Source organism: Trichosurus vulpecula, chromosome 3 (assembly GCF_011100635.1).
Source record: "Trichosurus vulpecula isolate mTriVul1 chromosome 3, mTriVul1.pri, whole genome shotgun sequence".
In the NCBI taxonomy this organism is placed as follows: Eukaryota; Metazoa; Chordata; class Mammalia; order Diprotodontia; family Phalangeridae; genus Trichosurus; species Trichosurus vulpecula.
This window is the reverse complement of record NC_050575.1, coordinates 387,382,506-387,396,729: the sequence shown is the minus strand read 5'-3', so window position 1 is coordinate 387,396,729 and position 14,224 is coordinate 387,382,506. Positions and strand designations below refer to the sequence as shown.

Genomic DNA, 14,224 nt, shown 5'->3' with positions numbered 1-14,224 from the left:
AATGATCTTGAAGTTAGAATACCCAGAGCTTATCTAGGAGTCCTAGTCTTCAAGAAGAACATGAGATAAAAAAGCCTACTATACTTGAGGAATTCTTTTAAGAAAATTGTCCAGAAGTATTGGAAGCCAGGCAAAGTGCAGCTTGGTAGAATTCATTGTATTAAAAAAAAAAACAAACTAGAAACCCAAGTTTAATTCACCCAGTTATGCTGTGATTAAACACCAGAACTAAAGCATTAAATGAAGCCGTTAAGATTTCAAGGGAAAATAGTTCCAGTTGTCTAAGACTATTTTTCTTTCATAAGAACTGAAAGGAAAAATGATAACATATTCCAGATAGCAAATTACGTATTTTTGAACCCAGAATAATATCCTACAAATTTGAGCATCAATAGAAGTCTTTCAGTGGAAAAAAGATGAACTTTCAGCCGAAGGGAGAATAATTTAAGTCATTCATTTTATAGCATAAGGACGTTTGAATTGCAAATTAATCAAGCAAAGCAAACTTTAAGGAAGGCAGATACATCCGCGTAGCAAGAAAAGTCCAATAAACTCATTCTTTACATGCCCCCCACTGCAGGGCTTCTTTTATTTAAAAAAAAAATTATTACTGTTTCAGTAGTTTTTTTCTATACTTTTAAAAATGCATTTAAAAACCTTATTGTGAAGCATCCATAGGCTGAATTAGCAAAGGCAATCGTTAAACAAAAAAAAAATTAACTCCTTTTCTACGCTTAAGCTAAGTTGTTGGGTTTTTTTTTTCCCCTCCCAATTACCATCTTGCATCAGGGCCATCGAGAGAACAAAGCATTTCAGGATTAACTTCAAAAAGAAGTCAAGAAAGGGTGGGTGTAGAACCAGTGTTTCTTGGGTCAGAACATGTGTCCCGTCATCTGTTAATTAACATCCTTGGGACGGGACCGCAGGGACCCAAAGGTTCCGGTGGGGCAGAATACCTGAGCGCCAGATACACTTTTGTGAATCATGGCCTTCCCTAGGCAAGAGGGACCTCAGGGAGGCAGGGAGGGAGGGCCATCTGGGACTTAGTAGATCTCCCCATTTCCTAACCTGGGCAAGAGAAGAGAAAGTGACTGTTGTTTTCTTGTTTTGCCTGAGGATCATGGAAAGAGCTTGGGGACTGGGAGGCAGGGGTTGAACACTTGGGGATAAGACCTTTGGGGAAACCAAAATGAAGTTCGTTCTGGGAGCCCCAAAATACATTTCCCAAGAGGTCAGAGGGTGCTTAGGGACCTTGGCCTTGTACCAGATTGCATCTGAGTAGAAGGGATACATAAAAAGACTCTGTTCCCAGGGCGGGGGATATACTTCTTTGGATCATGTCCCATGCCTCATGTGGGCAAGAAGGATTCTGGGTCTCCAGGGACTGAGGTGCATCAAGGAACCATGACTGACACAGTAGGTATAGGTGGTGAATGGAATGGTGTGAATTAAGCTGGTGCTATTTTGACCTTTAACACAGAGCTGTTTCCACCTCACTCTACTCCTTCATGAATTAATATTTCTAGAAATTCCTTCAGACAAAGAGATGGGGAAAGATAGCTGAGCTAGATTCAAGAGGAGGCCACAAGGCTTTTTTTCCTCTAGAAACTGTGTCTTCCATGAGGGTTGTAGAATTTTTAAAAAATGATGTGCAGAAGCCATCCATTGTAGATGATATCCTAGGGCAGGGGTGGGGAACCTGTGGCCTTTGAATCTATTGGATTTAGAGTTGGGACCTAGAGAGCCACATGTGGCCTTAAGGCTGCAGGTTCCCCACCTCTGTTCTAGGGTATCCTAGAAGGGAAAAGGCATAAGGAAAGGAATGAACTAAATTAGCATTTCTTGGGAAAGGGCTCTCCAGATGAATGTTAGTCTATCTAAGAGATGGATTGATTAGGGGAAAAGGAATTGGAAGAATTCTGAGGAAGGGAAGGAGAAAAAAGGGAATAGTAATGATAAAAGTAAATACAAGGATTTGGGGCTTTGTCTTGTTAACCTGTGGGTGGGGGGAGGGGATGATTCTTGGCAAGAGAATAGAATGAGATTAGTATAACTAAAACAAACCAGAAGATCTAATGCTAGTTTAAAAGAAGGAAAAATAGGATTTATTGGAAGAAACACTAAATTGCAAAGTGGAGAAGAAATAAATTCCAACAGATTGCTGCAGAACTAGACAAGAAACACTAAAACATAAAGACTCATACAGAATTAAAATGTGGGTCCGGAACAAAATGTATTGTGCTTCATGTGATTTTTAAAAATGATATTTAAAAAATCATGATTTTGGATAAAGCAACAGTAGAAAGTTGATGTCAAAGACAGATAAACAGGGGAACTACATTATACCTAAAGGTGCCATAGAAATGAAACCATATCAATATTAAATATATTCACCAATTAAATCTGTGTACCTCTGACACATGCTGGCTGTGTGAACCTGAGCGTAGTATTAAATAACATATGTAAATGGCATCCAAATATTTAATGGAAAAGCTCGTGAAAGTGCAAAAAAGAAAGAGTAATAGACAATATTTGTAGATGACCCTAACACTTGCCTTTCAGAACTGGGTAAACCAGAGAGAAAGATCGTGAAGGAAAATTAAAAGATTTCAATAAATTTAAAGGAAAATCAGGTTTGAAAGATGAGGTTTCAGTGTAAATATTATATAATACACGTGTTTTTTAGCACCATGAACTTTAAAAAAAAAGTTTATTGATAACTTTTGTTTTATACCATAATCATTTCCTTGATGTACAGCTTCCTCCCCTCCACCCCCCTTTGGATACTCTCTTGTAACAAAGAAAAGAGTTAAGTAAAACTAACAGGCATATGCATTTATTAAGCACTTACTACATACCTGGCACTGCCCTGAGCACTGGTGGTACAAATACAAGCAAAAAGAAAGACAGTCCCTGCTGTCTAGGAGTTTACATTCTGATAGAGAAAGACAGTCCATAAAGAGGAGTTGGAAAGTGGTGGGGGCTTAGGGGGAGTGTGGTGTCCAAGTCCAGAAAGTCAGGCACACCTGGGAAGGCAATGGAGGTTGACCAGTCTGGGCTCCTCCTCAAAACAGAGGCACTTCCTTCATCACACCCTGTCTCTGAAACTCACCAATGAGAGAAGGGGGCCACTCTAGCAGCCATGGTGAACTGCTCAGGGCACAGGAGACTGAATCTCAGCATGTGTGGACTGCTCTGTCTTTGTCCTTGTCCTCCTCCTTCTCCAGAGTCCTGCCATCTGTTTTCCAGGCCTGAAACCGGCTGTTGACAGTTCAGTTGCCTTTTCCTGGTGCTTTCATTCTCATTATTGTGGTATTTGTTTTCTTCATTTCTGGATCAGTTCATAGGATTCTTCCCGTGTTTCTCAGATCTGCTCATGGTCTTTGTTTTTGATGGAGCAGTAGCATTCCTTCCCATTACTTTGCTACGTGTTGTTCATTTCACAGTCCATGAGCACCCTTTTATTTCCAGTTTTTTGAGGACAAAAAGGAATGTTTTCTTTTATCAAGTTGGGGGGTTGTAGCCGGTGTGTGAATAACAGATGTTTCTAAAGAACTTGATACGTGTAGTTCCACAGATTTAGAGCTGTAGGGCGCCATTGAATCCAGCCCCTCATTTGACAGATGAGGAAGCTGGGCTCGAGAGCAGTTAGTGACCTGCTCGGGGTTATGCTCTTGTAAATGTTTAAGGCAAGATTTGGACGCAGATCATGGTCCTCCAGGGTCCTTGGAGATCTTCCTGACTCCAACCCAGCTCCCTGTCTGTGGCACCATTCCTGTAAAGCAGTAGTACTATCCCCATTATACAGACTGGAAAGCTGAGACTCAGAAGGGCTGGACTTGTGATTCCACAGGTTTAGGGAACTTGCTGAGAGGAAGTCTCTCTGCTGGCACAGGTGGTGCATTCTCTGCAGAATCTGAGAATCTTGAAAGTGTTGCCTAGAGCAGAGGTGGGGCTTTAATTAAATTTAATAAAAGGATTTGTTCTGTGAAGCTTGGATTCAGTCAGAGGCTGCATTTGAGGACCTAGGGGGCCACCTGTGGCCTCCAAGCCTCAGGCTCCACCCCTGGCCTAGAGTAAGAGTCTGCAAACTAAAGTGTTGGGTAATCTCTGGCCCTTCATATCCCCCTCCCCGACTCCCTGAAAGTTGTTTTTATATTTTAAATAAAGTTTTATTGTATTTAAGAAACATTCTTAGTTCTGGGGTAGTCCAAAAGTGTGCAGCAGCTGGACTTGGCCTTTCGGCTCTCCTGACCTAAAGCACAGAGAGGTAAAAAAGTTATGTGGCTTGTCTGGGCTTATGCAGCTAGTGTCTGAGGCTGGATTTGAACTCAGGTCTTTCTGAGTCTGGGCCAGTGCTCTACCCACTGCATCATCTAGCTGCCCAAGGTAAAGGGGCTTGTTCTGGGGCTCATAGCCTGTGTGTGTCAGAAGCAATGCCTAAACCTAGGTTTTCCTGGCTTTGAGGCTGGCTTTCTCTCTACTATGTGTTAGGGCTCCAGGAATTACTGAGAAAGTGGGAAATGATATTAAAATAAGGCATGACTACAGTAATTTATACTGAAAACTTAGCAATCAGAAATGCCTAGATGACCTCACCCTTCCTGTTCTTTGTGTTTCAGGGCAACAGGGGGGCCTTCAGGCAGGAGTGGGCATCGAATGGTGCCTTGGAAGAGACAATTAATCATCTTTGGTGGATTCCACGAGAGTACAAGGTTGGTATTAAAGGCTGAGAATTAATTCTCTGAATATACTATTTTCTCCTGGTTTCACTCCATGACAAACCAGTGTTATTAGCTAGCCCTTTTCTCCTAGCCTGCCTGTTCTCTTCTTTAATTTGAAGGAAAATAGTCTCTTTTGATTGGAACGGTGAGGGCTTCACTAGATATTATGGGAAGATCCATTTTGAGCTGACAGAACCATCTGATCTCAAGGGTAGCAGGAACCCCAGAGGCCAGCTGGTCCAGCCCTCCTGAGAAGAAATTCCTTTTCTAGCATCCTGACAGTTGTTATCTGAATGCCATTGGAAGACTTCCAGTATGGGGGAGTCTCCTGTTCAGTGAGATGGAAAGATTCTCACAGGAATCTTGTTTCCTAGTGATGCTTTAAGGGAAACTGATAATGCTTAATTTTCATTATTGACGTTGAATGTCCTAAAGGTAGGGATCTAGAAGCTGTCTGTAAGTCAGATGGTCCTGTGTTAACTGTGTCTGTAGTTTAGCCACGTGGATAGAGAGGAGTTCTCTGGTGGCTCTTTTATCTCCTGGAGCACAGCCCCCCCTTTTTATCAGTCAGTCAGCAAGCATTTAAGGGCTTCCTGTATCCTAAGCACTGTGGCAACCAAGAGATCATGTCATTTGGAAATCCTTGAATTTCTTTGTTTGACCTTTTAGGTATCCAACCTGATGTAGGAATGTAGATTGTGGCAATTAAGTGACTAGTTAGGAAGTTAAAGAAATCTCTTGAAAATTTTAGTTCAAGGTATTAACAGTCAACTTTTAACTTCCATGAGTTAAAAATGGTTAACTTTTTAATGTACACCTGGAGAAAAGTTACAGAATCTGAAAGTTTTTGAAAATGGCCTCTTCTTGAGTTGCCTCTAATAGAGTGATTTTCTAGTGTTCCATACACAATGTGTCTTCTTTATTAAGACAGGCAGGATGGCACAGCAAGAAGCCCTGTGGATTTGGGGATACAAGGCTGGTTTGTGTCCCCCTAGCTTGGGGACTTGAGTCAGGTTACTTTACTTGTGTCTTAGTTTTCTTGTCTCCAAAAGTCAAACCAGCAAATCAGCAAGCATTCATTAAGTGCTTGCTGTGTGCCGGGCACTGTGCTAAGTGCTAGGGATAGAAAGAAAGGCAAAACCAGTTCCTGCCTTCAAGGAGCTCATAGTCTAATGGGGAGACACGTGCAAACAACACGCATATGTAAAATTCATACAGAATGTGTCTAGGGTGAATTGGAAGGCATAGCCTGGGTGGAGGGGCCTGCGACAGGCCTCTGGAAGAGCTGGTAGCTGAGTGGGATTGTGAAGGATGAGACAGCGATGAGGAGAGAGAGCCTTCCCCACCCGGAGGATAGCCAGACCGTCGGCATGGAGTCAGGAGCAGGAGCACCAAGGAAGCCCATGTTACCAGATCCTAGATCATCACACCCAGGGCACAGGGTGTAGGGAGGCTGCAAAGGGAGGAAGGGGCACTTCCCAGGAGAGGAGGAGAGCACTTTGGGGTCAGCAAGAGTGGGCACTCCTCGGGCTCTGTCTGAGAGGGAGGGCTCTTCACCAGGGGTTGTAGAGCTCCACTGACATCATGCCTGGCATCTCTTCTCTCAGAGAAATAAAATTTGAAGATCATGGCAAAAATACCCATCAGCCCATTGCTCGGTCAACAGTTACTTATTAAGCACATCCTATATGCCAGACTCTGCTTGGCGCTAGGGCTACAAATACAAAGAATGAAGCCATCGTTTTGTCAGGGGACACAGTATATATGTATAGAAGTGTATAGAAGGGAAGCATGCATTTATTGAGCACCTACAGTGCTAAGCACTTGACAATGGATATCTCATCTGCTCCTCCCAACAACCCTGGGAGGTGGATGCTATCATGATCCCATTTTTGTATAGTATTTCCCTCCATCTGGCTGGGGGTTCCTTGAGGGCAGGGACTGGCTTTCGCATTTGTATCCCAGCTCTTAGCCCAATGCCTGGCGCATAGTAGGTGCTTAATAAATGTTTATGGATTGATTAATAAATGTTTACTGACTGACCAAAAAGAAATCCATGCTAGTTTGGGAGGGTGCTAGCAGTAGGGGCAAGGGGGATAAGGAAAGTTTTCATGTAGAAGATGATGTCTGAGCTGAATCTTGAAGACCGTGAGAGATTCTATGAGGTAAAGAAGGGTGTGTTCCATCTCTCAGGCCCAGCCAAGGATGATGGAGAGACTGCAAGGAGGGCAGGAAAGGGAAGCATGCCTTGGGAGGCTGGAAAGAGCTGTTACTTTCACACAGCTTATGTTTTTCCACAGAGGCCAGAAGGAGCTGGGGTCCCAATCTGCACTTGGGAAAAAGCACTTTGTCATGGGCACGGAGGATGGATGGAAGGAGGAAGAGACTTAGGGCAGGGAGATAGATCAGAAGGCCACTGCAGTAATGAAAGCATGAATGCCTGATGGCAGCCGCCAAGGGGCTGTCCAGCCTTTCTCCTGCTCGCCCTGGGGGAGCCCTAACTCCTTGCTTACTGCTCAACCAGACACGTCCTAGGCAAAACAGAACTTCCCAGGTTTTCACATTCTTGGAACTGGCCCTTCTCTTTAGCTGCCGATGTTCTCCTTTCCTTCAGGTTCGATTCTCTCTTTAGCCCTTGCCTTGTGGGAACGCTTTGACAGTCAGACTTGGCTGTCACCTTCTTTATTGATAAGCTACTCGAGCCGTAGCTTTTGCTCCTTCCTTCGTCCCTCTAGGGTGCCATTATCACCTAGCTGTAAATAGCTTCTTTCTGGCTTTTACTGTTAACATATGTGACTTGTATGAAGTACTGCACGTGCTGGTCTAATGTAGCTGTTGGTAAGTTAGTGTTCTGAAAGCTGTGTGAGAAATAGGACATTGTTTTCGGGGAAGGCAGGGTGAGTAATTCAATGTTAAGCCTTTTATGATTGATGCAAAAGAAGCCCTCTGTGGCATTCCCCTCCCCCCCGCCCCAGTGTCATTCACTTGTGTTTCATGTATCAAGAACACAATTAACTGTAAGGCTGTCAGCTTGACTCTTTGAAAGTGAGAATAGATTATCCTTAAGCTTTAAAGGTAGCTAATTCTTGACCTTAATTGGTTACTTTTCTAGTATTTCTAGTGACTAGTAGAGTCTTCTCTCTAATGGTTTGTGTTATGTTACCTTTATTTTAACCAGGGATTACATCTATTACAATGATGTGTATGCCTTTAGCCTGGATACATACACATGGAGGAAACTCTCTCCATCAGGGACAGGTCCCACGCCGAGATCTGGCTGTCAGATGTCCGTCTCCTCAGAGGGCGCCCTCATCATCTACGGCGGCTACTCCAAACAGGTAGGAGGCCTCATGCAGAATAGCGACACCTTTATGTTCAGTGTCTTTGTTGTAAGGAAAGGCATCCTGAGGGACTTGCCTAATAGCTTTTTTTTTTTTTAAGTATTTCTTGTTTACTTCTGAGATCAGCATTAGAAACAGGCAAAGCCAGATTCTGTCTCTGGCCCTCTATAGCAGGATGAGACCTTTTTGAAGAAAAGCCACGTGGAGGCACGCTGCTACATTCTGAGCCTCCCTCTGACCACTAGAGTGCAGGGCCAGGGATCGAGAGTCAAAGGAACCTCTGAGGCCACCTAGTCTAACCCCTCAGTTTACAGATGGGGAAACTAAGGCCCAGCGAGGTTAGGGCACTTAGGGTAACCCAGCAAGCAATGCAGGAGGGGCTGAAGCCGGGTCCTCTGCCAGCAGAGGCGCTGCTCTTTCTGTGATCCCATCGCTTCTCCCTCCAGCAGTGACGTTGGGGATTCTACTCTTGAAGCCTTCTTATTTCTGAAGATCAGCCTCTCTGCTATTAAAAGGTCCTAGATGCTGATGACATCAAGTACTTATTTCTAGTAGATAAAATACCTTGTGGGCCTGGGACACTTGGGTCTGAAACCCTGGGTGCTTTAAGGCAGCCCATGGTGCAGTGGACAGAGCACTGCTGGACTTGGAGGCAGGGAGATCTGAATTCAACTCCTTCCCCAGACACTGACTGGCTCTCTGAGCCTTGGCAAGTGGCCTCACCTCTATTTGCCTCTGTTTCCTCCTGGGCAGAATGAGATGGTGATGGCACCTCCCTCTTGGGGTTGAAAAATACCTTGCAGACCTTAAAGGGCCATGATTATGACATTATTAAGAGCTTGATCTGGTTTTCTTAAATTATGAAGTCTCCTGTCCTTGGAGGCTTTTGAATTAAAGGGCAGACATCTTTCTGGCATTGTCAGGGTTGGGTTAGGGTAGAAATAAACCTCTTGAGGCTCCCAGAGACTTTTAATTGTAGGGCTTGTCACAGATAATCTGACAATCATAGAACCTCCCAAGGTAAAAAGGACCTCTGAGGTTAATTAATCTTTCCCACACCTGAATGCGCATCATTTCTCTGTATCCTCAGCCAGAGTTTGTCGGCCCTACATTTGAAAACCGCCAGGAAGGGGGAGCCCCTTCCCCTTTTTAATAGCTCTCAGTGTGAGGAGGCTTTTGCTTGTGTTACATTGAAATCTGCCTGTTGGCAGCTTCTGGCCATTGCTCCTCTAGGACCAAGCAGAACGAGGCTAATTTCTCTTCTCCAGGGCAGTCCTGAAAATGCTTGAAGACAGCTCCTGTGCCCCCTCCTAAATCTTGTCTTCTGTCTGCTTCCCCAGTTCCTTAAACCAATGGTGCCTGTGTGATCCATTGTATGCTGTCCTCTCCCCAACCTGGTCCCTTTCCCCTAGACATATGCTGACTTGTCAGGCTTATCCTTAGAATGTGGTGCCCACAGCTGCATATAGTATCCTTATTAAGGCTGAGAATAATGCACCCCTCACCTCCCATGTTCTGAGTACCATAACCTGGTTAGTACAGGTGAACATCCTGCTACTTTAAGAAAAAATCCAGTGGCCTAGCAGAGAGCTCTGGTTGAAATCAGACAGTTATTATTTAATGAATATTATTAAATGCATTTGTCTCTTTCCCAAAGATAAACTACATCAAATGTGTGAGGTTGTTATTGCTATCCTTTGCCTGGCCTGCTTTTCTTTCTTCTGGCTTCTATAGTAGAGGTTCTTAACCTGGGCTGTACAGACCAGATTTGGGGGCTCCATGAACTTGGGTTAGAAAAAAAATCTTCATTTTCACTAATCTCTGGTTTCCTTTGTGTCCTCTGCATTTTTCTTTAGGTATTTAAAAACATGATTTTGCAAAGGGTTCCACAGATTTCACCAAACTGGCAAAAGGCTGTGTGATACAGTAGAGGTTAAGAATTCCTGTTCTCAAAAGAAAGGGCATTTTTATGTTTTCTGGGGAGCTGTGTAGAGAAGGAACACGTCAGTTGCTTTCAGAGTGGGGTGTGTGTGTGTGTGTGTGTGTATTGTTTCTGTGTGTATGTGTGGGTGTGTAGACATAGGACACAAAAGGAAGGCCTGGAGAAGTTAGTCTTGTCACTCCAGCCTAGGTCACCTTGTTTTATACTTGGTCTGATCCGGTAGTTTTTCTTGTCCTCATCCCTGTTAGTGCTATTTCTAGCTCTTCTATAAACACATCTGGGACTGGGGTGTTAGGGTCCAGCTGTGAGGGTTCTGCCATTCTTGCTGAGGGAAAAAAAAAAACCAGTTTGTTAGAATGATTTTTGAAAATCTCTTGTATTTTTCTTCAGGTTGTAGTCCTCCTTCCATTTTCATCCTGAAATGCCCTTGGGATGACTTTGCTCACTTAGATGTATTGACATCTTCTTTAAACCTTCATGCCCTTAGTCTTCATTGCTTATTTTTGCTTTGTGAGATGATATTGCTTGTACTTGTCCATCATCCTTCTTTGTAAGATTTTACAAATAAATTCATATTCAAACCTGGTGTTGCCTTTGGCCGCTCTCTTAGCTCTATCCTTCAAAAGCCTGAAACCTTCTTGGCAAGTTTGTTGCTTTTTTGGGCCCCACTGATCTTGGATTCATTGCAGGATAAAATTATGATAAGAGTCAGTGGTGATGTCATTTCCATTGTCCATTTCCCATTTTTTACTTTTCATTTATTCATTTAAATTTGTTAAATTGCTTCCATCGCATACCGCATCTCTTTCTTATCTTCCTTCTTGTTTTTCTCTGAGTCTGTTGTGTGATTGTACATAGCCCACTGAGGACTGTGCTGCATCCATAACAAGACTTCTTCCTGTAAAAATATCTGTTCTATTCTTTCGGATGTTATTTGGTGCTCACCAGGTGTCACACCTGCTGGTTCTCTTCTTGAAGAAAGAGTTTGTGATACTGTGAAGCTTCTGTGTACTCTACAGGCCTCTGACCTCTCATTCCTTCTTCTGAAACAGGCCTTGCCCATTTCTGTGTCTCCTTCCTCACCTTCTTCCACCTTTGCATTGAAGTCACCGTGTCACAGTGCATAGTGATTTAATTTGGAGGATCTCATTCAAGTTCTTTGTAGGATTTCTCTGCTTCATCTTCAGCAACATCCTCAGTGTTGGTATATAAGCTGCACTTATTTTTGTAGTGGTCTTTTTACAAATATATATCAATTAGCACTGCAAGATGTGATGGCCAGATATCTCATGAAAAACTGTTTCTTTTCACTTTTGAGCATGTTCTAGTACCCACTCTTTATCCCTGCCTGGGGTCCCTGTGAGCCGGCCTCCTTAGCTGCAGCCCTCTTCTTTATTCTGCTTTGGTTCTGGTTCTTTAGCAAGAAAGCCCAGACTGTGATATAGGTCACCCCTCCTGGCAGTTACATCCCTTGGATGGTCATTGTACAATGATCTCACATTGGGAGTACCAGTATTCAGATGAAAGTTTATTAGGATTCTAAAAACTATGTTTATGATTCTTGGCACCCTCTGGCCCATTCCTACTGCTCTTTAACTGTCTCTGCAGATGCAGGAGGGGATCACACAGGCCTGAGAACTAATTTTTAGTTTTTTCCTTTGTTTCATCAGTTGCTGTGGCTAAAAAAAATCATCACCAGGTGACTAGCTTTCAGGTGATGTGCCCACCTGTAGTTAGCTAGGTTGGGTCTCGGAGAGCAGAATTAGTCTGTTACTGGGGTCTCATTGAGCAAGTGGTCCTAGGGAGGTTGCCCCAAACACTTATCTAGGATATTTCAGTATATAAAAACCAGTCAAAATGAATTCCTTTCATATTTTTGAAATCCATATTAAACAGACTGTCATAAACGTATTTCTCTTTATTTTCCAATTCTGTTCCAATAACCAGACACAGAATGTAAACAGACAGTGCTCACAACATATTCACTGAACACACCAAAGAGGAAGCGAACCAGAAAAGTTCTCTCTCTGTCTTCCGGGAGGCATAGAGAAGCAGTTGGATTTTCTCCCAGGGCTGAAGGGGTTAAACTCATGTTAGAGGGCTAGGAAGGGTTTCTTTTGCTTGCAGACCTTGCCTTTCTTTTTCCTTCTCCTTCCCCACCCAGAGCCCCACTCTGAAGTTGGTCAGGGTTACCTTGTCTTATCCAAAGGGGTTGGGGGTGGCACTTTCTCCAGGGCCACCCTTAGTTTTTGTGTTATTTGGTGGCATTGGCTAGTGTCCTCCTTTATACATGAAACCAGAAACCTGAATGCTCTAGTGGGCCACATGGCAGGAATTCTTTGCCATCAGCATCCCCCAACTCCCAGTGACTTGTCATCCTGTATGCCAAGGGACTTCCATCTTGAAATCCTGATAGTGCCCCATAACCTGCTGCTTCCCCATATAATGTGTTTGCATAGACCTGCCTTAGCCCACCACTCAGTGCCACACTTAAAAGTCATTCCAGTTCAGTAGAACCTGCCAGAGCTTGTACTCTGTGGGCAGAGCCTTGGAGAGGCCAATGTCATAGCTACAGCATGCCATGCTGAGGCATCAGAGGAGGATTCTGTAGAGATATAAGGGCTGCTGCAGCTCTGTGATCTTGTGGATTCTGTGTGCAATGGTGTCTACAGCAAGAAAGATTCTTGCCCTTCGGGAAATGAGCATCCGATCTGGGCAGACAAGATTCATACACATGGCGATGTGTCATAAATGCCAAAGAAGAGAACAGATGGGAACTGTGCAGAGGAAGGAGAGATCATCATGGACTGCCATTGTCAGAGAAGGTGAGACTTGAACCTGGGCCTTAAAGTGTTGCTGGGATCCTTGAGGAAGAAGAAGGCATCCCAGGGAGGGGGGATAGCATGAGCAAAGGGGAGGAGGCAGAAACGCGTCCACAACGTTCCAGGAGTACAGAGTGGCTTATGTTGCTGTGAGATGCTTTAACATGTCTTGATCTATCTAAAGGCAGTTTTCCAGATGTTGAGTGAGCTCTTTTTCCTCTGGAAACAGCAAGCATCAGAGCTGCAGATGGACCTATTTGACATTTGTATGTAATTATAATCTTGAATTAACGAGGATAAATACGTAGTGAAATAGACACTAATTCTGCAGGTGATGTAAGAAGTTAAAGTGAGAGCTGTAATGATAACAGAGCTCAGGATGTCACTGGAGACCTTTGCTGGGTGCCAGCCTGACTTTCTTGGCCTTGCTTTGTTCTGGGCAGCCCTTTAGGCCAGGTGGCAGGAGGCCCTGGTTTCCTTGTCTCCCTGCTGGCATTGCTTCCTCGGCAGCATTAGACTGACGGCCCCTGGGAGGGGGTCTGGTGGTGGTGCTGGCGGCAGTGGCAGTAGGATCATGGTGTTTGTCCCAGGAGAGATGCCCGCTTCGGCCACAGCACCAGAAGAGAATCGGCGAGCAAGGGGATGAGACGGGTGAGGAAGGAGCCTTCATCAAGTTAGAAATGCATCTGCTGTTCTCTGTGGATTGTGCTTGTGGCTGCACTCTTCTTTATACTATACGGATGGCATGAGATTGTCTTCTACCCATGTCCTGCATTTTCACTTGTTCCCATGCCCGTCTGCCCCATTCTTCCTGAGCAGCTGGGTGGTGCAATATATATCCCAGCACCTGGAGTCAGAAAGACTTGAGTTCAGATCTGGCCTCAAGACACTTACCAGCTGTGTAACTAGCCCTGGACAAGATGCTTACTGAACTGCTCTTAGCCTCCATCTACTCATGTCTGAATTGGGATAATAGCGCCTTACTTCACTGTGGCGTCTGAGAATCGAAGGAGTTCCTCCACAAACCTTAAAGCATCGTATAAATGCCAGCTATTATTACTGTTAGCTACTGTTCCCCTCAGAGATTGGAGAAGAGTCAAAACTACTAAACGGATGTGAGTCTGTGGGCAGGAGCGCAGCTGAGGCCCTCTGGTGCAGTTTGTAGCTCAGCAGAGTCTGGGCCTTTTCTGGGTTGGTTTACTAGAGTTTCCTCTAGAGAGTTTCCGGATTCTAACCCTCCCCTTCCCCTGCCAGAAAATGAAAGCTCATCTCATTTTTTAGAGCCAATTCACCAATGGATTTGCCAATAGCTTAATGCTAATAAACCCTCTCTGAATATTTTGGCACGGAGAAAAAACAGTATTTTTGATTTGATTGGAAACTACTACAAAATGT

The 14,224-nt window shown here is 44.1% G+C and overlaps 1 protein-coding gene across 2 annotated transcripts in view; it reads left to right on the top strand.

Annotated features, from left to right (window-relative positions):
* Positions 1–14,224, top strand: part of KLHDC4 (kelch domain containing 4) — a 99,874-nt gene that overhangs the window by 61,291 nt on the left and 24,359 nt on the right. For both annotated transcript variants that reach the window (XM_036752765.1, XM_036752764.1), the window contains exons 6-7: positions 4,623–4,715; positions 7,903–8,062. In XM_036752765.1, coding sequence (XP_036608660.1) covers positions 4,660–4,715; positions 7,903–8,062 — 216 coding nt within the window. In that variant the 5' untranslated portion in view covers positions 4,623–4,659. The remainder of the gene's footprint in view (positions 1–4,622; positions 4,716–7,902; positions 8,063–14,224) is intronic.